Genomic DNA, 23,970 nt, shown 5'->3' with positions numbered 1-23,970 from the left:
GGGAAAACGAGAACAACACTTCAGAATTTGAGTTGTCCCTGTTTTGAGTAGATATTTTAGTATTAAATTACCAACTGATCATGAACTTTTAAAGGAACTGGATATCGTATTCAGGCCTTGGATATTCAAGACAATCACATTTTTAAAAAAATCTTAAACAGCAAGAATGCTTTGTAATGCTTCCAATTGCACCTCACCAAATACTTTAGTGCCATTGGTTTGGAAATATGAGGAACAGGTTTTAAACTATTTTATTGTGACTATAATGCAGAGCTGGGGAAATGTTACAAGCTACACCTGACACCATCTGCAGTATGTGTGTAAAATGATTGAATGAATTTGCTGGGATTGGCATGGTGCTCCTCTAGTTTACAATTGGTAAGAACCCAAATTTTTATCTGGTTGTGTAACTATAACTGCTGCCACCCTAAAATAAGGCTATGACTAAATTCTTCACTTCCATGATAAAGCTCAATATGTTGAATGAATAATCATTGTTCCCTATTAATGATCGCATGATGTAAGAGAATAATTTTGGTTTAGTTTCATCTGCTTAATCCCTTTCAGCTAAACGATTTAAATTAAATAATTTTTGATTGAAAGGTACCATGGGTGACCAAAATGTCATTAACGAAGTCCCCGCAGCTTTAAAGCGTTTGGCAAAATACGTAGTGCGTGGATTCTATGGGGTGGAATATTCCCTCACTCTTGATATTCTCATTCGCTATCCTTGTGTGAAGGAGGATGATTTGCAACAACTACTAAAGTTTGAGAAAAAGCAGCTCCGATCTGTTCTCAACACACTGAAATCTGACAAGTTTCTGAAGAGTCGAATAAGAGTTGAAACAAATTCTGAGGGAAAGAGTTCCAGACATAATTATTATCATATCAACTATAAGCTGTTAGTGGATGTAGTCAAATACAAACTGGACATTATGCGCAGGAAGATCGAAACAGACGAGAGAAATTCGACCACAAGATCATCGTTTAAATGTCCGCTCTGTTTCAGCACATTCACCGATTTGGAAGTCAATCATTTGTTTGACCCTTGCACAGGTAAACCATGCATTTTATTGCATTCACGAGAGCCCAATTAATTTATCTCCAATATTCTCCCTCCACCTGGACTCCTCCCTCTGGATTCTTACTTTCACTTGATCTTTTCATTGAGAACTGTCGGCGTGACATTAGTCGTCTCAATTTCTCTGCTCCTCTCACCCACTCTAACCTGTCACTCTCTGAACTTGCTGCACTCTGTTCTCTCAGGTCCAACCCTGATATTGTCATCAAACCCGCTGACAAGGGTGGTGCTGTTGTTGTCTGGCGCACTGACCTCTACCTCAGAGGCTGAGTGTCAACTCGCAGACACTACCTCCTACCTCCCCCTGGACCATGACCCCACCACTGAACATCAAGCCATTGTTTCCAGGACTGTTACTGACCTCATCTCCCCTGGAGATCTTCCCTCCAAAGCTTCCAACCTGATAGTCTCCCAACCTCGGACAGCCCGCTTCTACCTCCTACCCAAAATCCACAAACAGTACTGTCACGGCAGACTGATCATGTCAGCCTGTTCCTGCCCCGCAGAACTCATTTCTTGCTATTTTGACTCCATTCTCTCTCCCTTTGTCCAGTCCCTTCCCACTTACATCCGTGATTCCTCTGACGCCCTACATCATATCAACAATTTCCAGTTCCCTGGCCCCAACTGCCTCCTCTTCGCCATGGACGTCCAATCCCTCTGCACCTCCATCCCCCACTGGGATGGTCTGAGGGCTCTCAGCTTCTTTCTCAAATGGAGGCCCGAACAATCCCCATCCATCACCACTCTCCTCTGTCTGGCTGAACTTGTTCTCTCACTGAACAATTTCTCCTTAAACTCCTCTCACTTCCTTCAAATAAAAGGTGTGGCTATGGGTACCCGTATGGACCCCAGTTATGCCTGTCTCTTTATGGGGTACGTAGAACATTCCTTGTTCCAGTCCTACTCAGGTCCCCTCCCACAACTCTTTCTCCAGTACATCGATGATTGCTTAATGCTCTCGTCTGGACCTGGAAAAATGTATTAATTTTGCTTCCAATTTCCACCCCTCCATCATTTTCACATGGTCCATCTCTGACAGTTCCCTTCCCTTCCTTGACCTCTCTGTCTCAATTTCTGGTGATAGACTGTCAACCAATATTCATTACAAGCCTACCGACTCCCACAGCTATCTCAACTACAGTTCCTCACACTCCTCTTCCTGTAAGGACTCCATCCCATTCTCTCAGTTTCTTTGCCTCCGTCGCATCTGTTCTGATGATGCCACTTTCAAAAACAGTTCTTCTGACATGTCTTCCTTCTTCCACAGGTGAGGTTTTCCACCCTCTGTGGTTGACATGGCCCTCAAATGTGCCCGGCCCATCTCCCACACGTCCGTCTTCACACCTTCCTCTCCCTCCCAGAACCATGATAGGGTCCCCCTTGTCCTCACTTATCACCCCACCAGCCTCCACATTCAAAGGATCATCCTCCGTCATTTCCGCCAACTCCAGCGTGATGCTACAACCAAACACATTCCCTTCACCACCCCCGGCGGCATTCCGCAGGGATCGTTCCCTCCGGAACACCCTGCTCCACTCCTCCATCAACCCTTACAACTCAACCTCTCCCACGGCACCCTCCCATGCAACCGCAGAAGGTGCAACAACTGCCCCTTTACGTCCCCTCTCTTCACCGTCCAAGGGCCCAAACACTGCTTTCAAGTGAAGCAGCATTTCACTTGCACTTCCCTCAATTTAGGCTACTGCATTTGCTGCTCCCAATGCGGTTTCCTCTACATTGGAGAGACCAAATGCAGACTGGGTGACCGCTTTGTGGAACACCTTCGGTCTGTCCGCAAGAATGACCCAAACCTCCCTGTCGCTTGCCGTTTCAACACACCACCCTGCTCTCATGCCCACATGTCCGTCCTTGGCCTGCTGCAATGTTCCAGTGAAGCTCAACGCAAACTGGAGGAACAGCACCTCATCTTCTGACTAGACACTTTACAGCCTTTTGGGCCAAATATTGAGTTCAACAATTTTAGATCATGAATTCTTTCCTCCATCCCCATCCCCTTTCTGATCCCCTTTTTTCCAATAACTTATATAGACTTTTCTTTTCCCACCTATTTCCATTATTTTAAAATGTATTTCCATCCATTGTTTTATCTCTATCTTTCAGACTATTTTAATCCCTTTTCCCCCACCCCACCACCTATCTGTACCTTGCTTGTCCTGCTTTCTACCCTTAATGCCACCTATTAGCCCATTCCTTAGATAATATCACCACCTTCAACACCTCCTTTGTCCTTTTGTCTATGACATCTTTTGGTTATCTCCACCTATCACTTGACCTCTATTCAGCTCTACTTGTTTCCCCCACCCCCCCATCCCACCTTAAACCAGCTTATATTTCACCTCTCTTCTATTTTTCCTTAGTTCTGTTGAAGAGTCATACGGACTTGAAACATTAAATGTGTTCCTCTCCGCAGATGCTGTCAGACCTGATGTGTTTTTCCAGGTATTTTTATTTTTTGTTTTGGATTTCCAGCATCCACATTTTTTTGCTTTTAATTTATTTCATTCATGCCTTGCTTCAGGAGGGAAATACGATGTGTTTGAATTCATCCGCTAATAATCTTCCTGTAAAATTGACTGGAATTATGTTGATTGCTCCACACAAAAGAATCATTTGAATTATAATGCAGAAACTTCTTTTGGGCTAGCTGCAAACTTTTCAATAATTTGATTATTTTCGAAAATGCAGGGATTCTTGAATTTTTGTGTAGTAGCACATTCACTGGAGCATTGATACTAAAATGGCCCCAGCAGCATTTCACTGAACTTTGGTTCTGAGGAAATTGCCTATATGAAATGTCTACCAGAAGTTGTGAAGGGGTAGAGGGTGGCAGTTATAGCTTCAATCTGCTCACAAGGGGGTTTATAGCACATTTGTCCTGAGCTCGGAAAAAAGGTGTTTTAGTTTCTGCAGTTGACCAAAAAAAGTGCTACCAGCTGTGGTTTGATTAGGTCAAACCCTACGTCTTTGAATGTAAGGTCTCAGACATATATCCATGTCCGCCCCTCTCCCCGGAGCAGCCTGACGAGGAGGAAGACCCTCCACAGGACAGGGCAATTGCTACAAAAATAAACAAGCTGAAGTTGTAATTGTAAAATAACTTGTACAAACATTCCACATAAACTGACCTGACGTTGCCCTCTTTCGTGGCACAATAACAATTTAATACAAAGCTTTTGCTTGAGAAACTTCTACAACAATTAGCTTTATGAACCTTTATCTAAAGAGCAAGGACATCACCATTCTCCTTCCCACTCGTTCCAGCCTAAATTGGCAACGGGAGGCAGTGGCCCTGTTTGGCTATTGCACCACAGCACCGCCTAGGTCCTGCTCTTCATTTGCTGCATTGTCTGTGTTCAGCGGGCAGCAGCTTAAGTTATGGTGGCTCTGGTAATTACAAAAATAACTTTAGCGGGGACAGGTCGGTGTGGAAATACCGACTATTGCGGGGTGGGGGGGGGGGGGGAATCTTGGGCGATCTTGATGGAATAGTTGCATTGTATTTAGTCGAGTCTTGGTTGAGCACTCGCTACCTTTACAATTGGATAATGTCTTAGTACCTTTAGAATTGAAGCTAGGTCAAAACCGACATGGAGGTAACAAATCCCAAGTGAAAGGGCAATATTTTGCTTTCCTTTACCTTCAGTTTTTGGGCAGTACTGCGGCAGACACTGTTGCATTTTCCTCCGTAGGTGATGGCCAATGCTGAATATGTCTCTCGATATTTTTTCCACTCGTTTATCTTTTAGTTGAAGCAATAGCGAAAAAACATGGGCTCCGAGCAATTTCCGATCGATGACAGTTCACGTGTGTGTACACTAAATTAGCCTTGCCATATATTAAAGCTTGTGCCTCTTCCATGAATATGTGCTCAACTGCAGGCCTGTGGAGAGTATGAGTAATGGGATAGCTCTGTCAAAACACAAACAGGATGGGCCAAATGGCCTCCTATGCTGCATGTTTTTTTTCTCTGTAGTCATCATTGTCTGCTGTTCCTGTAAAACCTATAGGCAATTTTAACTGCACATACTGCCATACTGAGGTAGAAGAAGATGCCTCTGCAATACCTAAACGAGATGCTCGAACCCTTCTGGCAACGTTTAACGAACAAATTGAACCAATTTATGCACTTTTACATGAAACTGAAGATATTGCTCTTCCACATGAGCTTCTGGAACCCCAACCAACTGAGATTCCAGAACTGGCACTAAGGTAAAGTGTGTCTCATCAATCCAATTCTGTTTGGTATTGCACTGTCTGCCACTATAAACTCTCTCTTTAGCAGCAGATTTTATTTTCTTTGCTAAAGGGTACTTGAAGTTGTGTGTTGGCCTGGCACCTGAGTAGTAATACATTTGGAATGGCAGTTTATTAATTTCCCAGTCTATCTGAATAAATTGAATGTTCATGGTCCTAGTCTGCAGCATATGATGCATAAGTGTGTAGAGACTAGAACTTGTTCAGTTAAATATTACAAAAGCAAATTAATTTACAAGTTTGAATACTGCTAGTCTGAAATGACATTTCATGATGTAGCTTGTGCTGACTGCTCAGTGTCCTTACATGACAGCAGCCAAAGGAAAATACCCACTTTTGCACAATTAACCAATTACAACCAGTACATCCAAGGTCATTATTATAAATGCAGGAGGTAGCCTCAACTAAGATTGTCTAGGTTGAATAGCTGCAGGTTCAAGTCCTTATGATAACTGCTGCTTGAATCTACTGCAGGTTGTCATGAGAGTGAATTTAGGCTGTTGGTAGTCCACCTTCCAGAACCAAGAGAAGTTGACCTTTCATTCACTTGGCTTTATACATAGCAGGTACTGAAGCTCATTTTATTTTTAAAAATAAAAGGCGTGAATAATTGAGAGCTTTTCTCATTGCATTTTTTTCCTCAGCCAGAATCAGAATGTACAATGTCTTAAAAGTAATGCTCATCTGGAAAGATGGTCAAACCAAACAGTTTACAGTGGCATCTACGAACAAAACATTGTAATAAACGTGCAAGAATCTGATGCCAAAACTAAGGAAACTGCAAAGCTGGTTAAATCGCAGCCCATCTGGATGACTGCAAGTACTGTTGATGGAGCTGGTTTGGATATAGCGGAGAACTCAACTGGTGAGTATATATGTATTTTCTGTAATCCTTTCCGTTCAGAAGCTTTGAGAAATCACTTAAAAGATCCAGTCTTACTTTTAGCAATTGCAAATCATTTGGTATTTCAGGTCTTCAAACAAAACAATACCTTGGGATTTCCCTTTCCATTGCATGTATAGTAATTGCCCTCTGCTCTCCAGTAACTATAGCTGTTAGCTTGGCTTAGTTGGTAGCGCACATCTTTTTAATCAAAACACCACTTCCCTGTCCAGTGCTTGCATCCAAGCCAACACTCCAATTTCAGTACTTTCAGAGTTGTATTTTTAGATGAGACTTGAAAATAAGTCCTGGTTTGCCTGTTTCAATGGTGCAGGGGAATGCAAAAGATCCTATAGCAGTGTTCTGAGAGTGGGGAGATTTCCTATTCTTCTAGATTCCCTTGCCCGTACTTTTTTTAAATTACCTGGTCGTTAATTCTTAGCTACTTGTGGAACATAGCAATGGATAGTTGTAGCTGCCAGTGTTAAATAACATTATTTAGTGTTTCATTATATTGCTGTTGTGTACAGTGGGCTCAGGTTCAGTGCTAAGGGAAAGAGTAGATTGCCCAGTGGTGGTTGGAATTTGAGATAGAACTTATGATTTTCACCATGTTACTTTTCTGCATGCTCTTGTCCAATGAAAAAATAGGGAAAATCCTCTTCCTGCTTGCCAGCCATACCACCTTGCACACCAAAAGGGCATTCTTGAATTTCTGGGAAGTCTTGTGAATTTTAGTACTCCCTTAAGGCCTTCATGGAACTCTTTTCCCCAGTTGGAGAGGGAAGGAAACTGGCATACTGGCAGTGAACAGCCTATGCTGCCTTATGTGCAAAGTAAGTGTCACTGGAGGTACTGGTAGTCTATCTATCAATAGAAATGACCCCATCACAAATTAGGAATGGGATTTGTGATCTTTGTGCTTGAGCAACAATTTCAGGTCCAGGTCCAATGAGGGTAGTAAGATGCCTGAGACATGGAACAGTGCATCACTAGAAATTTCAATCTGCCATTGTTTTTCTTTTCTTTCCTGCCCTTTCCACTTGACATGTGCATGAGCAGAAAATCTTGATTCTAGTTGTAGAAAAACATAAACCACCACTTTGTGTACATTAGCATTACAAATAGAATCGTCAGTAAGAAATGTTATTTTAACACCAAACTATAAAACACATTGGCAGGCCAGTGCTGCTGAGCATGATTGAACAGCACTGTAGAATTCCTGGTGATTGTTCATGCTTGGTACCTTACTCTGTACAATGTCTTCCTCCCACATGCCATTCATAACTTAGCAGTGTACATTGTTTACTTGAACTCTTGTTTTTTTCAAAACATTAGAGCCTTGTTATTGGGCTGTATAAAGCATACGAATACTTAACATGCTTGACATAACTGTTTATGCTTAACATAACTGTATGCCTTTAGCTACTGGTGATGTCCAGATCCCAAGAATGAATCCATAAAAAAATTCTTAATTTAAACCTTGGCATTTGTTCCCATTTTAGTGTTTTAAATTAAAATGCTGGCTGGAATAGCCCTGTGATTTTATTATACTTTTTGAAATAATCTGCCGATTGAAATTATCACAAGCAAGATGAGCCTTCATTCTAATCCAAGTATGGTTCCATGACTCAAACTGAAAGATACTATAAGGAGGATGGTTGTAGAAAATGGGATATTTCACCCTAACAAAATCCTGAGTGCGTTAAGTTTGCTTAGTTGGGACAAACAGAAGTTTTTGGTTTTGCTTTATTTCTAGCATTAAGAGAAATTTTGTCTATTTTAGATTTGTTCAAAATTCACTTTTTTCTGTTTTAAATATTCTAGAACAAACTGCTGCTGAAATGTCTCAACAAAATACAAATTTGAACCACAAGACTCCAAATTATGAGGTCATAAGAACACTTATGATTCATGAGAAAAAAATATTAAGTGGAGCAACCTTCACTTCAAATGCAAATCGTAGCGAACCAGACAGTGAGACCAGTGAATCGGAGGATGAGCCAAAGAATTCAGAACCATCCACAAAATTAGATCCTCAGGAAGAGGAAGATGAGTTTGAGCAAGAGAAGCCCACTGTTATGGTTGCTGGAAAGCTCCACCTGTACAGTGAAATTAGTCAAAATCCTGAATTAGTGTCTTTGATGACTGAAGAAGAACGAGAGAGTTACATTAGTACCTGCCAAGAAATGTTCCATTTAATGTATGATTAACATCTGATATTTAAATTTCATCTGCATTAAATTATTATCTGGTGAATTGGGGAAAAAAGTACTTTCTCGAATAATTTATTGCAACAAACTTAGTTTGCCTTTGCTTCTCACTCATTTGTCTTTGGTTTAGGTAAATCAATGAGTAAGTATGACTAAATGCTAACCATTAATTTCACTATGCAATTATTGGAGATGGAGTTTTAAAAGCTTGTGCGATAGTTGTTCAGCTTAATCTACTCCTCCACTATTATGACAGAGCTGATGGTAAAGGCTGAGTTGTTCAAATTCCAGAGAGAAACTTAAAACAACTGTCATACAATTTGCAACAAAAAAATGTTATGTTTTGAAATGCAGGCTTTGACTTCAGTAGTAAGACTACTGAGTCTTGAGTTTTTTTATAAAACTAAACATTTATTAATACAATGATTGTAAATACTACATTACTACTACAAAAATCCCCTAATTCATCTGACTCAATTACACCCCCAGTAAGACAACAGTAAAACTCATAGATTTAACAGACTTCTGGCAAAGCACACCCTGGACAGTAGCATTCAAAATGAGTTTCTTTCAGCTCCTTGCAGACAGACTTGAGGATTACTGGCTGGTGGCTTCACACTTGTTGGATCTTAAAATGTTTCTCCCTTACGCACACAATCTCCTTCCTTGAATGTAAATCTTCCATTGTAGCATTAGGCTTTTAACTTTCTCTCTTCTAACAATAGCATCCTTTCATCTCACGAATTTTATTAGTAAACTGAAAAAATATAAATACATTGCTTGGTGTCTTCTAGCCAGGTGTAAGATTTCACCCGCAGTCTTGAATAGTTTCTTTTAACAAATGCAAAATTACACTTTACCTTCTACACTCCTTATGTTTATCTAATTAACATCTCAAAACTACTATACATCAAAACATCCAGACTAGCTGGCTTTAATCCAATTAAGACACACATAGACACAGCCCCCATTAGGACTCAATGTTATTGGAAATTATTTTAAAATATAATCAATTCATGCGATGTCAAGAATGTACAAATTCAAATGTCTTTTTCTTTCCCAAGTTCAGAAGTGTCATTCAGCAAAAGAAACTACACTTTCTGAATTATTACTGCTAAGAAAAGCAAGGGCCAGTTTCGAGTAACTACCCTTATTCCCCTTATCTATTCTGCTACTTTCTTTACTCCACATGTGCAATTAAGGTCAGAACATGTGCTATGGCATAAATATGCAATTGAAGGCCTTTCTGAACATCCACATGTGACATCTTCTTTGTTATATTTCAACGTGTTTAAGTTGATCAAGTATGACATTCCCTTCTGCAATCCCTACTCTATTTTTTGGTTTCTAGATGTTTTACCATTACAGCTTTGAGTAGTTTTTCATTATGGATCCCTTCAAAATTCCCTTATTTTTAAATAATGAAATCACAGTAGCTACCTACTAGTCCTCTAGCCCTATTCCCTTCTCTAATGACTTAGCCATGATAACACTGATTATTTCTTAAGATCCACTTACAATAGGGATTTTACTGTAAATTTGATTTAGCTTCTCAGTTATTTACTTGTCCCCTCCACTGTACTCAATCAAAATCTTAACATGAAGAGAATAAATCACACAAATGTGCTCCATTGTGAACATGTTGGCTGACTCCAGCCCCTAATCCCACTTTCCAGATCTTGAGCTGTAGTCTTGTGCATATCTAAATGCAATGAGTGTTTCTGGTTCCACCATCCTTTCAGCCCCCACCAACCTTGGTGGAAAAAAAAATTGCCTTCAAATCTTCTCATGGGCTATGGACATTGCTGGCCGGGCCAGCATTTGTTGCCCATCCCTAATTGCCCTTGGCATGAGTGGCTTGTATTTCGGAGGGCAGTTAAGAGTCAACCACATATTGCTGAGGTGTGGCTTCACACGCAGGCTGGGCCCGGTAAGGATGGCAGATTTTCTTCCCTAAAGGGACATTAGTGAACCAGTTTTTACAACAGTTGATGATAGTTACTGAGACTAGCTTCATAATTCCAGATTGTTAATTGAATTTAAATTCCACCAGCTGCTGTAGGGGGATTTGAGCCATTAGACTGAGCCCCTGGATTACTAGCTCAGTGATGTTACCATTACTCCCACTGTCTCCCTCCAGTGATTAATTATCAATTAAATTTATGCCCTCCTTCCTATTCATTCTTAGGGCCCTGATGATTTTGTACACCTCAAATTAATCTTTTCCCTCACCCTTTGACGACCTCTGTTCCACAGAAAACTTTTCAGACAAGACGAACGATCAATTTAGCTGTTTTTGGTAGAAATAATGGTGTTAGCTAGGACACAGAATTCTGTTTCCCTGGACATAAAATATCTCCTACTATTCAAAATGGCAAACAGGGCTTCTGGCTTAAAATACAGCAAGCCCTCTGTACTCCACTCTACTACCAGCCTAGACTTAAATCTAGTATCTTGTGACTCAGAGGCAAACATGTTTCCTTCTGGGGCAAGTCAATATTCATACAGATAATTTAAGAGGTGAAAGCAACTTGGAGAGATGTAGGGAGGGTATTCAGAGCCTGGGACCTAGGCAACTGAAGAAGGAGCAACCAATGGTGGAGTGATTTAAAACTGGGGGATGCATGCACAATGCCAGAATTACCAGAGTGCAGATATTACAAAGGGTGTAGGGCTGGATCAGATTATAGAATTGGGGAGGGACAAGGCCATGGAAAGATTTGAAAAGGATGAGAATTTTAAAATCAAAAGACACTTACTGGGAGCTAATATAGATCAGCAAGCAGAGAGGTGACTGGGACTTACTACAATTTAAGACATGAGCAGCAGAATTTTGGGTGACCAAGTTTACGGAAGGTAAAATGAGGGAGATGGGCCGGGTGTGCATTGGAATATTTAAGTCTAGAGGTAACAAAGGTATGACTAAGTTACAGTGGCAGATGAACTGGGATAGTAGCAAGGTTGGGGGCAGTGTTTTGGAGGTGGAAATAAGTAGTTTTGGGGATGGTTTAAGGTAAGAGGCTCATCTCAGAGTCAGGTGACACCAAGGTTGTAAACATACTGGCTTGATCTCAAAACGTCGCCAAGGATGGAGGCTAACTAGGGACGAGAAACAATAATTTGTCTCATTCATTTTTAATTGGATTAAACTTCTCATTTGATATGGGCTGTTGGATAAGCGATCTGATAATTTAGCAACAGTGATGTCAAGAGAGGCGGTGGTGAGGTAGAGCTGGGTGTCATCAGTATACATGTGAAAACTAACGTGTTTTTGGATGATATCACTGGGAGCAGCATATAGATGAGAAATAGGTGGGGGCCAAGAACAGATCCTTGCAGAGCACCAGAGATAATGGTCTGGAACAGGAAGAGATTTTTCCGGCTATATTTAGATAAGAATTGAAACAGGTGTGAGCAGTCCAACCCAGCTGAACAACAGTGGAGAGGCATTGAAAGAGGCTGGTGTGGTCAATGGTGTCAAAGGCTGCAGAAAGGCTGAGGAGAATGAAGAGGGAAAGTTTACTGTTGTCAGAGTCCCATAGTGTGCCATTTTTGACTTTGATAAAAGCTGTTTCGGTACTGTGGCATGTGCCAGAGGAGAAAAGCTGATCGGAGGGATTCAAACATGGAGTTCCAGGATAGATGGGAACAGATTTGGGAGGTGGCAACATACTTAAGGACTTTGGAAACGAAAGGGAGGTTGGAGGTGAGACCATAGTTTGCGAGGGCAGTGGGGTCAGGGATTTTCTGAGGAGAGAGGTGATGATGGCAGATTTACAGGTGAAGGGGACAACACCTGAAGAAAAAGAACCATTTAATATCAGGAGCGGAAGTTGGGTGATCAGTTTAATGGGAAGATCAAGGGAACAGAAGGTGGGTCTCATGGACACGATGTGCTCAGTAAGGGCATGAGAGGAGATAGGAGAGAAACTAGAGAAATATGCAAATTTAGGGCGGTTGGGGGTGTGGTGGGGTGCAGGGAAGCATTAAAGGAAGTTTGGCCTAATGGGTGGGAGGGATGTGGCAGAGGCAGGGGATCAATGGTCTTGATCTTAGTAACAAGAGTCCATGAGCTCCTCGCATTTATTGGAGATGAAAATGGAGGGGTTAGGGGTTTCAGATGGTTTACAGTATATAAAAGGTAGGGCTTATCTTTGTATTCAAATGATTATGGAATGGCGGGCAGTTCTAGTAGACAAGCAGAACCCAGTGTTTAAGTGGTCCAGCCAGCTCTGACAGTGGATGGCTAAAAAGAAACTGCCATACCCTTTCAAGTCTGCATCCCTTGAGGCTTAAGGGAACAGAAAGGAGGGTCATATGGTCGAACTTGTAGGGTGATGGAGAGTAATAATTTTATTGGGGGCTAAGGCATTGAAGGTGGTGAGGGTGTGGCTGAGCACATCGGTATTTCCAGAAATATTCCAATGAAAAGAGTCAGAGCCAGGGAGTTGGGATTTTCAAAGCTCAGTTCTAACTGAATCAGTAAAGGGCGCATGAGGAGACAGGCGACTATGCTGGAATGATACTGGTGTGGGAGAAGTGAGTTCTGGTTTGTAGGGCACTGGCACCAGTACTGGGGAAAGTGGGGGCTGTCCCACTGGGACCACTACATCTGAAATGTGCTGGGACGAGTGTTCTTGTGAATTGCATAACTGGAGAAGCAGAGAAGGCTTTAAACTAAATAAAGGGGGTCAAGCTTGGGTAGAAGTAGCAAATCAAGGGGTAGATTCAAGGTAGGGGAGCATAATATAAGAAATGAGAGTCACAGAATAGCAGGAAGGGACAGAGAGATAAACCCCAAGAATATACCAATAGTCAAGACTAGATGTTACAAAGATAACAAAAAGACAAAACTAAATGCTCTGTATCTGCATGTAGCATTCACAACAAAGTAAATTAATTGATAGCACATATTTAAGTAAATTAATTAATCTGATAGCCATTATGGAGATGTGGCTGCAGGATGACAAGGATTGTGTCCTGAATATTGAGGGGTATATGACATTCAAGAAGTATAGGAAGCTAAGTAAAGGTGGAGGGGTAGCACCGTTGATCATGGATGGCATAGGTGCTTTGGTTAGAGATGACCTTGGTTCAGGAGATCAGGGTGTAGAGTTGGTTTGGAGATAAGGAATAGTAGGGGAAAGAAGTCACTAGTGGGAGTGGTCTACAGGCCCCCTAACGGTAACCACAATGTATGACAAACGTACACAAGAAGAAACATTGAGTGCTTGTGACAAAGGGATGGCAATAATCATGGGTGATTTCAATCTACATATAAACTGGAAAAATCAGATTGGCAATAGTAGCCTGGATGAGGAGTTCATAGAATGCTTTTGAGGTTGTTTCTTACAGCAGCATTTTCTGCAACCAACTAGAGAGCAGGTTATATTAGTATTAATACAATATTGGTATTGTGTAATGTGACAAGATTAATTAAAGACCTCAGGGTAAAGGCACCTCAAGGTGGCAGTGGCCACAACATGATTGAATTTTATATCCAGTTTTAAAAGAAGAGTAGATCTAAGACTAATATTTTAAACTTAAATAAGAGTAACTATGTGGGCATGAAAGCTGAGCTAGCTGAATGAACTGAGATACTAGGCTAGGGGATAGATCAATAGAGAAGTAGTGGCAGACATTTAAGAAGATATTTCAGAATACTCAGAATAAGTATATTCCAACGATAAAGAAAAAATCTAAGGGGAGGACAGTTATAGATAGGTTGAGTGAATGGACAAAGATCTGGCAGATGGAGTATCATGAGAGAAAATGTGAAGTTGATCACTTTGGCGGGAAGAATAAAAAAGCAGAGGATTACTTAAACAGAGAACAGCTGCAGAATTCTGACGTACAGAGGGATCTAGATGTTCTAGTGCATGAGCCACAAAAGTTAGTATTCAGGTACAGCAGGTAAGTAAGAAGGCTAATGGAATGCTAGCCTTTATTACGAGAGGAATTGAACATGAAAATAAGGATGTTATGCTTCAGTTATACAGGGCATTGGTGAGACCATGTCTCTCATACTGTACCCAGTTTTGGTCTCATTTAAAGGAGGATGTTAATGCGTTGGAGGCAGTTTAGAGCAGGTTTGGTAGATTCTTGTCAGGCAAGGGAATCAAAGGTTTTCAAGGGTAGATGGGAATGTGGAATTCAAAACGCAAACAGAACAGCCATAATCTAATTAAATGCTTAAGGCTCTGAATAGCCTATTTTGTATGTAATTGGAAGACAGTTTATTCCAGCGACAGATATAGCTGGGGGTGGGGGTGGGAGTGGGTTGCACGGAAAGGGGATGTGGGTGGTGAGTTAGAAAGTGATTAGAGATGGTCTTAACCTGTAATTGCTACGATGGGGCTAGCAAGAATTTGTGATATGGTATGGTAAAGGAATGGCTGTGAATATATGTTGGGGAGTTTACATGGAGGGAGACTTAGGGAGGATAAAAGAGCAGTAAACTCAAGAGGAGAAATGAGTTGAGTTCAGTGAAATGAGAAGCCCTTTGGTTCAGAAGCTGAAGGGGGAAAGTGAAGATACCTTGGTGATAACGTTATCATTGCACTTGGAAGTGTGGTAGAGACCGATAATTTTGAGACAGGTGAAAGAGGTGGAACAAGGTGTGATGCATAAGGGAGGAGGCAGTGCCAGAGGAGTTCAGGGTCACACCTCGATGTGATTGGTTGATAAATGTCACACTGCCAATATGAGTCTTGAAAGGGCAAGTGGTGGAAGATGTAGCCAGGCAGGGAAGTTTGTTAAGTAGCAAGGTATCATCGCCCCTCAGACAGGTTTCCATGTTGATGAAATCATCCACAATAAGTTCATGGATAGCAAGGGCCATTAAAATGTTCATAATTCATATAAATGCAAGAGCCGTACAATCTCCAAGCAGAACTGTTTCAAACTCCTTAAATGTTGATAAACTCCCCTTGCTGGAAGAGCAAATGGGAAAGTTAGCAAAGGCACGTATAATGAATAGGGATCTGAACCAAATGTGAAAAAGTAATGAGCAGGCTAATAAGAAATTACTGCAATTGTCCTTCCTGAATCTTGTTTATTTCAGTTTAAGAATATGAACATTCCCCAACCCTCATTTTTTAAAGATGTTCATGGGATGAGAGTGTCATTGGCAAAGCCAGCATTTGTTGCCCATCCCTGATTGTCCCTGAGCTATTTGTGAGCCTCCTTCTCGAACTGCTGCAGACTGTGTGTAGGTACACCGATAGTGAAGGAACAGCAATATAGCTGCAAATCAGGCTGAAGTGTGGCTTGGAAGAGAATTGCAGGTGGTGTTCCCATGCGTCTACTGTCCTTGACCTTCCAAATGGTAGAAGTCACAGGTTTGAAAGGTACTGTCAAAGAAGCCTTGGCATGTTGCTGTAATGCATCTTGTAGATGGGACACATAGGTGCTATTGTGCACGGTGGTGGAAATTGTATGTTTAAAATGGTGGATGGGTTGCCAATTAAGCAGGCTGCTTTATCTTAGTGTTGAGCTTCAAGTTTTGTAGGAGCTGCACTCATTCAACATTTTAAAAAATTCTTTCATAAGAGATGAGGGTTGCTGGCTGGGCCAGTATTTGCTTCTTATCCCTAATTGCCCTTGAGGAGTTGACGGTGAGCTGGCTTCCTGAACCACTGCAGTCCATGTGGTGCATGTACGAACACAGTGCTGTTAGGGAGTTCCAGGATTTTAACCCAGCAAGTGAAGGAAAGGCAAAATAGTTCCAAGTCAGGATGGTGAGTGGCTTGGAGGGGAACTTGCAGGTGATAAGAGATCACACATTTGGAAGGTGCTGTCAAAGGAGGTTTGGTGAGTTGCTGCAGTGTATCTCTTGTAGATGGTACACAATACAAACACCATGCACCACTGGTGGAGGGAGTGAATGTTTAAAATGTTGTGGGAGGATGCCAATCAAGTGAGCTGCTTTGTTCTGGATGGTGTCGAGCCTCTTGAATGTTGTTGGAGCCACACTCATCCAGGCAAGACGAGAGTATTCCATCATACTCCTGGCTTTTGCCTCATAGATGATAGACATATTTTGGGGGGAGAGGTGGAGAGTTACTCTCTGCAGAATTCCCAGCCTGTTAGCTGCTCTTGTAGCCATAGTATTTATATGGCTGGTCCAGTTCAGTTTCTGGCCATTGGTAATGCTCAGGTTGTTGATGGTGGGGGATTCAGCAATGATATCATTGAATGTCAAAATATGATGCTTATATTCTCTCTTGCCTGAGATGGTCACTATCTGGCCCTTATATGAAACAAATGTCTCTTATCAGTCCAAGTCTTGCTGCATATAGATAGAGACGACTTAAGTATGAGAAGTTGTGAATGATACTGAACATTGTGCAAACAACAGTGAACATTTCAAGTATCCCAAGAAATTGAGAGATCAGTAATTCTCATTCTCGGTGTGCAGCAGTATTCAATCCCTCCGAACTGAGGTGCAAGAATTTTTGTGCATGTGTGTGGTGGGTTAGGGCACAGCTTTCCAATTAGATATATGGCTAACAAACGACTAGCAAAACATTTCACCTGTTGTTTTCTTCAACCCATCATCCAATTCATCTCCACCTTTTCTAAAGTTGTTGTTATAGTAAAAGTTTCACAGGTGCTAGCAGTCCTTTGTCATAATCATTCTTCACATTCAAGTCAAGACAGTGATCACAGGGAGTATATTTTACCATGGATTGATTCACAACCTTACCCTAAGCACATCCTTACTCAAGATTTCTACATAGACACATTGGGCAGGGATGTTTTTATATTTGCTCTTGGGAAATGCATCAGTAACAAGCCTTGCATTTATTACCCACCCAATTGCTCTCAAGAAGGTGGCAGCAAGTTGCCATCTTGAATTGTAGGTTCTTATGCTGTGGGTACAACCAGAGGATGGTGATCAAGAAGCCCGGGGTTGTTTGCTCCTCCTCACAAAGATGCACAATGCTGTGACACTTGTTCATATTCCTTATGACCCAAGTATTGAGTTTACTAAAAGAATCACACGATACAAAGTATTACAATATTTCATAGCATGTGTTATAATCTCAAGTCAGTCTATTGGGCAACAGTGTATGAGCCTAATTATTTCATCAGCAATGACAAACACAAAGAGTGTAACTTTATTTTGAAATTGCATAGTAAACATTTTAAAATCATATGTTAAAAATGCAGATTAAGGATTGACCACACAACACAGCAACATGCCTGTCAAAAAGTTCAAGTTTAAATTAAATACACGAATCATAGAAACATTAAGATGCGAAAATGCAACGCACTGAAAGAGAACTTAGCATGTCAATTCTACAAAAATGTGTTCCTGCTGCTACTAGCTGAAACAGTGCACCTATTCTAAGTAGTGTCAAAGACAAATCTGTGTCCAATTTCACAAAAAGCCTTTTTCTGCAGGAGTCGCTCCTCCCTTATGGAAAAGGAAAGTAGATCAACTCCTCCCTTTGTACTGTAGCATGCTGCAGCCAACAACATATTGTTAGAGACAGTCACCCTTGTAAGCAATTGAGAAAAGAATTGTAGGACTTAAGAATGGTTACTATGAATAAGGGGTTAAAGCTGCTTGTTTGAGTCATGTGTAATATTTTCAGTCACATGTTGTTGCCCAATGTACCAAAGAGAATAGTTCAATTAATTTAGATTACATTTAAGATACATCACACAACAGATTGATAATTTTATGCACACAATATTTTAGGCTCAAATAAATTGAAAATTTATTACAAAATCTTCAAGACAAGCAAAGTAGAGCCTTGTAGTAGTGCCTATTATCAAGGCTTGAGCTCCTTTACTAAAACCTGGAAAAGCATATGTTGCATTTTTTTCTAAATTGGTGTTGTGTTGCAAACATATAAATGTTTCTATGTATGCCATTAGGGCTTATGAAAATGGAAATAATCATGTGAAACATGCATGCATGTGGATGGTACAAATCTGTTTAAAATTGCATGAAGTAATGCTCAGCTCTTGAACTAACCAGAACATGGAGCTTTCCATTGTAACAGCACCTCAGAAGCTGTGGAACTAATTCAGATCTTGCTTTTGACAGTAAAGTTTGATGTTAATAGTCACTGCTCATTTGCAAGCTTAAATTCAGTTGAGTGGCATCCAGTGAATCTCATTTACCTAGTATATGTATAAAAATAATAAGCAGATTTACAGAAGAGAATTTTAAGCAATGACACTACTGGAATGGCAAATCAATGTCCTTAGTTCTTTAAAATACCAATCTGATATTGTGTTTGTACATAATTCAATTCTATACCAGAATATGAAAGCAGAGAACAAGCTGATTTGAGTTCAGTAATTCAGTGTCAGACCAATACAACTCACTTTTACCTGCAATGCAGGTATGCTGTGGGTCTAATTTGCAAATGAGTTGCCATATTAACAAAAAGTAGGGCAAGTTCTTTATATATCCAACTTTAATTAACATATTTCAGATCTACAGGTGTGTTTGGTAGGTTAGAAGAGGCTCCACAGACTAGATGGTATCACAAGTCAGTTGGAGCAGTTTAACTACAATGGATGAACCCAGCTAATCTAGAATGCCATTTTCCATGCCAAATGCCACTTTGAAATACAGCAAATATATTTAAGTTACCATATATTTGCTTAAGAGACTGGCTTGGAGTCAAATAACTGCAGCAGAGTCTTATAAATTGCATATGGATAAACATTGTCCACTTGCATACATTGTAGAGAGTCACAAAAAAAAAATGCTCCACATTGAACAAGCACAATAAAATCTCTCTAGAAATGGGTTGATAGTTGATACAGTACTACTTTAAAGAACTCCAGCATATGAAACCAGATGGAATTACCCACTGTAGATAAAATTTACTGATGAGGGAAGTCTACTAAATAGATCACTACCTTCTGAATGACAAAATATAGTAGTGCTGGGACTAGAGCCGTTCATTATAAAAGTGGATTTATTTTATTATAAAACAGGGTTATATATGTTATTTTGTCAGTAAAAAATGAAAATTCAAGCCATAGACTATTCAGAAACAAAATTATTCAAAGTACTGTGATGTACTGCAGCTTATACTCTGTGGACCAAGAAATAACGGTCAGACTAACCAATCTATATAAAGGGGCAACAATTCTAGCAAAAGGCTAATTAAAAGAAAACATTTTGAACCATAAATTTAATTTAATTTAGTCAAACAGAACAAGACAGTGATGAAGATCAATAAATATTCATTCATGCACTTCGGGCTCCACCATTTTCTAAAACAAAGGGAAAAAAGATTATTATTAATAGCTTAGAAACCAACAAGACTAATTACGAGCTAAATACCTGTCAGATTTATTATCTAGTTCAGTAACAAGAATTGCTGATGTTCTTTTCTTCCACCCCAACCCACCTCCATTTCACAGAAATGTTTCCACGTTAATAACACTACATTACCCAGAAGCCCCAGTGAACAGCAGAGGGTCAATGACAAACTATTTTTCCCATTTGATAACAGTGAAGCAACAATAACAGGAAAGAACTTCCAGATGCAGGGTAAATGGATGTTAGAAAACTGAAATTTTATAAATAAGAAAACTTTGTTATATTTTATCATAAAGAAATTGAGCCAGCATTTTAAGCATAAAGTATTACACCTAGACTCTCCTCAATTTCCACATCCTTCTTTCCTGAGCATTTGTCTTCAGTTCTGAGATTCTGCTCCAGAAAAGGGTATTGAGCAGTTGTGTAAATCTTTCAATTGACTGAAAACAGATCAAAGCAAGAAACTGGAAGTAGACTACTCCTTTTATAAAAGTTTAAATATAATTAACTGAGGGACAAAAGGCACAGAAAAATGTCATATTTGAAAAATTTCCACGTGTATTTTAAACACACAGTATTTACATGATGAAGAATAACAGCAGCTTCTAGCCTCTGCTTAATATAAATGTTTCTCTGTTATAAATTTTTACCCTCATGATATTTTGTAATTGCTGCTCCCTCCAGCATCTTTACACTATTGCAAATCAGAAGTTAGGGTACAGGTTAACCAGTTTTATAAACTGATGAGGCGGCAATATTTAATCCAATATTACCTAGAACACAATTACGTAATTAAACTACAAAAAAATGGCAGGATATTGTAAAATATCTGTCATCCACCTCTTACCTGGTTCTTTCAGTGTTTCAGAGTTGCCTGCAAGCTCCTGTGCTCCATCTACATTCAGCAGAACACAAGCTAAATTGTTATTCTGCTCTTCTTCAGAAATTCTCCTCATCAATTCATCCTGTGAATATTTGAAAGAAAAAATGAAGGAGCATGCTTTTGAATTACTGCCCATTAATATTTTTATTCAGTCATCCCAGGACTCAGAAGTTCAATTACTAAATTTATAATTTAGAAGTGAGAGTGGTACATTCTGGTAGAAAGAATAAGGAGGCCTCATACTCCTTGAAAATAAGTATTTAAATGTGGTAGAGGATCAGAGCGATTTGAAGATACAGACACAAAAATCATTAAAAGTAGCAACAAGACTAATATGACCACAAAAATAGCAAATAATACTCTGAGGCTCATATCTGGAATGATAGAATTGACAAATAGAAGTTATGTTAAACTTGTGTGGAACTTTGGTGTGAGGTCACACTTGTACTGCTGTGAACAGACTTGTTCATGCATTACTAAAATTATCCAGAGGCACTGGAGAAGGTGCAAGGAAGATTTACTAGAATGATAACAGAACTGAGAGGTTATATCTATCAGGAAAGATTTAATTGGCAGGGGCTCTTTTCTTCAGAAGAAAAGACTGAGGGGAATCTCTTAAAGATTTGATAGGATTTGTGTACAGAAGATGTTTCCACTTGCAGCATAGATCAGACTAGGGCCATAAACAGAAGGTAGTCACTAATAAATCCAATAGCGAATTCAGAAGAAATTTCTTTACTCAGAACAATTAGAATGTGAATCCACTATGACAAAGTGTAGTTGAGGTAACGTGCATAAGTGCATTTAGGGGGATCCTAGATAAACATGAGGCAAAAAGGAATAGAAGGATATGTTGATGGGGTTAGAGGAAGAAGGGTGCAAGGAGGTTCATGTGGAGCATAAACAGCTTATTACAGGGATTACCTCAGAAAGGACTGAGAGACTTGGGGGTAGGTTTTCCACTTTAACAAAGTCATCTTCATCTGACTTTTGGCTTAGATTGCCAGATCCAGCTTCCTGCTAAAGGGAGTAGGGAAATGTGTTAGAGTTTTTAGCTAAAATGGCACACAAAATTGGGCACAAATGATTGAGAAAGTGAATTTGTGAACATTGGACTAGTGGGATCAATTTCACAAATTAGTAATTTAACTGGACCAATGGAAACATAAGAAGATAAGAAATAGGAGCAAGAATTGGCCATTCAGCCCTTCAAGCCTGCTCTGCCATTAACTGAAATCATGGCTGATCTTCTACTTCAACACTACTTTCCTGCACTAACCCTGTAACCCTTGATGATTTTAAGATGTAGAAATCTATCAATCTCAGTCCTGAACATACTCAATGACTGAGCCTCCACAGCCCGCTGGGGCAGAGAATTCCAAAGATTCACTACCCTCTGAGTGAAGAAATTTTCCTCACCTCAGTCCTAAATAGCCTGTCCCTTATTCTGAAATTGGGTCCACTGGTTCTAGACCCCACCTCCAGGGAAAACATCCTTCCTGCATCTGCCCTGTCAATTTTGAACGTTTGAGTGAGATCACCTCTCCTTCTTCTAAACTCCAGAGAATAAAGGCCCAGTCTATTTAATCTTCCCTCATAGGACAATCCCTCCATCCCAGGAATTAGTCTGTTGAACCTTCGTTGCACTCCCTCTATGGTAAGTATATATTTCCTTATGTAAAGAGACCAAAACTGCACAAATACTCACTGCGGTCTCACCAAGGCTCTTACTAATTGCAGAAAGACATCTTTACTCCTATAATTAAATCCTTTGTAATAAAGGCCAATGTACCATTTGCCTTTTTAATCATTTGCTGGACCTGCATGTTACCTTTCAGTGACTCATTAACAGACGCCCAAGTCTCTTTGAAGTTCAACACTTCCCAGCTTTTCACCATTTAAGAAATGCTCAGCATTTTTGTTTTTTCCTGCAAGTGAATAACCTCACATTTCTCCACATTGTATTCCATCTGCCAAATTTTTGCCCATTTGCTTAGCCTCTCCAAATCTCCTTGAAGCGTCTTTGATCTTCCTCACAACTCACACTTCCACCGAGGTTTGTGTCATCTGCAAACTTGGAAATGTTACATTTGATCCCTATATCCAAATCATTGATACAGATTGTCAACAGCTGGGGCCCAAGCACTGATCATTGTGGTACCCCACTCATCACAGCCCGTCATCCTAAAAATGATCCATTTATTCCTACTCTGTTTTCTGCTCATTAATCAGTTCTCAACCCATGCCAGTGTATATTCCTCCCAATCCCACATGCTATAATTTTATTTACAAATCTCTTCTGTGAGACCTTGCCAAAAGCTTTGAAAATCTAAATATACCACATTCATTGGTTTCCCCCTCATCTATTCTTCTAGTTACATCCTCAAAACACTCCAACAGATTTGTTAAACATGATTTCCCTTCCATGGATCCATGTTGACTCTGCCCAGGCCTACCATTGTTTTCTATAAGTCCTATTACCACATCCTTTATAATAGATTCTAACATATTCTCTATTACTGATGTCAAGCTAACAGGTGTGCAGGTCCCTGTTTTCTCTCTCCCTCGTTTCTTAACTAGTGGGATTAAATTTGCCACCTTCCAATCTGCAAGAATCATTCAAGTCTATAGAATTTTGAAAGATGACTACCAATGCATCTATCTCAATAGCCACCTCTTCCAACACTTTGGGATGTAGATCATCAGCTCCAGGGGATTTACCAACATTTCAATATCATTTCTCTGGTCCTTTTTTTCTTTAAATTAATATCAATTCCTCATTTCCACTCGTCCCTTGAGTCTTCATTCTGGGAGGTTTTCGGTATTTTCCTCCGTGAAGACAGACACAAAGTATTTGCTAAGTTTCTTTGCCATTTCCTTAATTCCCATTATAAATTCTCCTGACTCTGCCTGTAATGGGCCCATATTTGGTTTTTCTAATCTTTTCCTTTTTATATACCTATAGAAGCTTTTACAGTCTGTCTTTATGTTTCTTGCTAGTTTACTCTAATATTCTATTTTGCCTTTAAGTCTTTTTCTTAGTCCACTGTTGCAGAGTTCAGAAATGCTCCCAATCCTCAGGTTTATCTTTTTTTTTGGCAACTTTAAACACCTCTTCTTTCGATCTAATACAATCCCTGATTCCTTTCATTAGCCACGGTTGGAACACTTTCCTTGCTGGGTTTTTGTGCATTAAAGGAATGTATTTTTGTTGTAAACTGTGTTAGTTATTTAAATGTTAGCCATTGCCTAGCTATCATCATACCTTTTAACGTAGTTTCCCAATCCACCATAGCCGACTTGCCCCTGATCCTTTCATAGTTTCCTTTGCTTAGA

At 40.0% G+C, this 23,970-nt stretch overlaps 2 protein-coding genes across 9 annotated transcripts in view; one reads left to right on the top strand and one right to left on the bottom strand.

Annotated features, from left to right (window-relative positions):
• Positions 1-608: 608 nt before the first annotated feature.
• On the top strand, positions 609-8,206 carry LOC121283012 (general transcription factor IIE subunit 1-like). 2 transcript variants are annotated; one of them, XR_005944167.1, is made up of 4 exons: positions 609-1,056; positions 5,113-5,314; positions 6,008-6,224; positions 8,070-8,206. XR_005944167.1 is itself a non-coding variant. In XM_041196922.1 (3 exons), the coding sequence occupies exons 1-3, from the start codon at positions 609-611 to the stop codon at positions 5,841-5,843; spliced, it is 660 nt and encodes a 219-aa protein (XP_041052856.1). In that variant the 3' UTR covers positions 5,844-5,923. The 2 variants fall into 2 exon arrangements, 1 of the variants encoding a protein (XP_041052856.1); XM_041196922.1 differs by lacking the exons at positions 6,008-6,224; positions 8,070-8,206 and adding an exon at positions 5,834-5,923.
• Positions 8,207-17,554: 9,348 nt separating this feature from the next.
• The window catches only part of pcm1 (pericentriolar material 1), a 170,187-nt gene continuing 163,771 nt past the window's right edge, over positions 17,555-23,970 (bottom strand). For 4 of the 7 annotated variants that reach the window (XM_041207250.1, XM_041207633.1, XM_041207423.1 and 1 more), the window contains 3 exons: positions 21,559-21,654; positions 20,599-20,716; positions 17,555-19,702 (listed from right to left, as the gene is read on the bottom strand). In XM_041207250.1, the coding sequence (XP_041063184.1) occupies positions 19,677-19,702; positions 20,599-20,716; positions 21,559-21,654 (240 nt within the window). In that variant the 3' untranslated portion in view covers positions 17,555-19,676. The remainder of the gene's footprint in view (positions 19,703-20,598; positions 20,717-21,558; positions 21,655-23,970) is intronic. The other 3 variants (XM_041207340.1, XM_041207717.1, XM_041207506.1) reach the window with 2 other exon arrangements.

The sequence above is a fragment of the Carcharodon carcharias genome, chromosome 1 (genome assembly GCF_017639515.1).
Source record: "Carcharodon carcharias isolate sCarCar2 chromosome 1, sCarCar2.pri, whole genome shotgun sequence".
NCBI classification, from domain to species: Eukaryota; Metazoa; Chordata; class Chondrichthyes; order Lamniformes; family Lamnidae; genus Carcharodon; species Carcharodon carcharias.
Note: the sequence above shows the minus strand (reverse complement) of the source record. Positions and strands in the feature narration are given on the sequence as shown.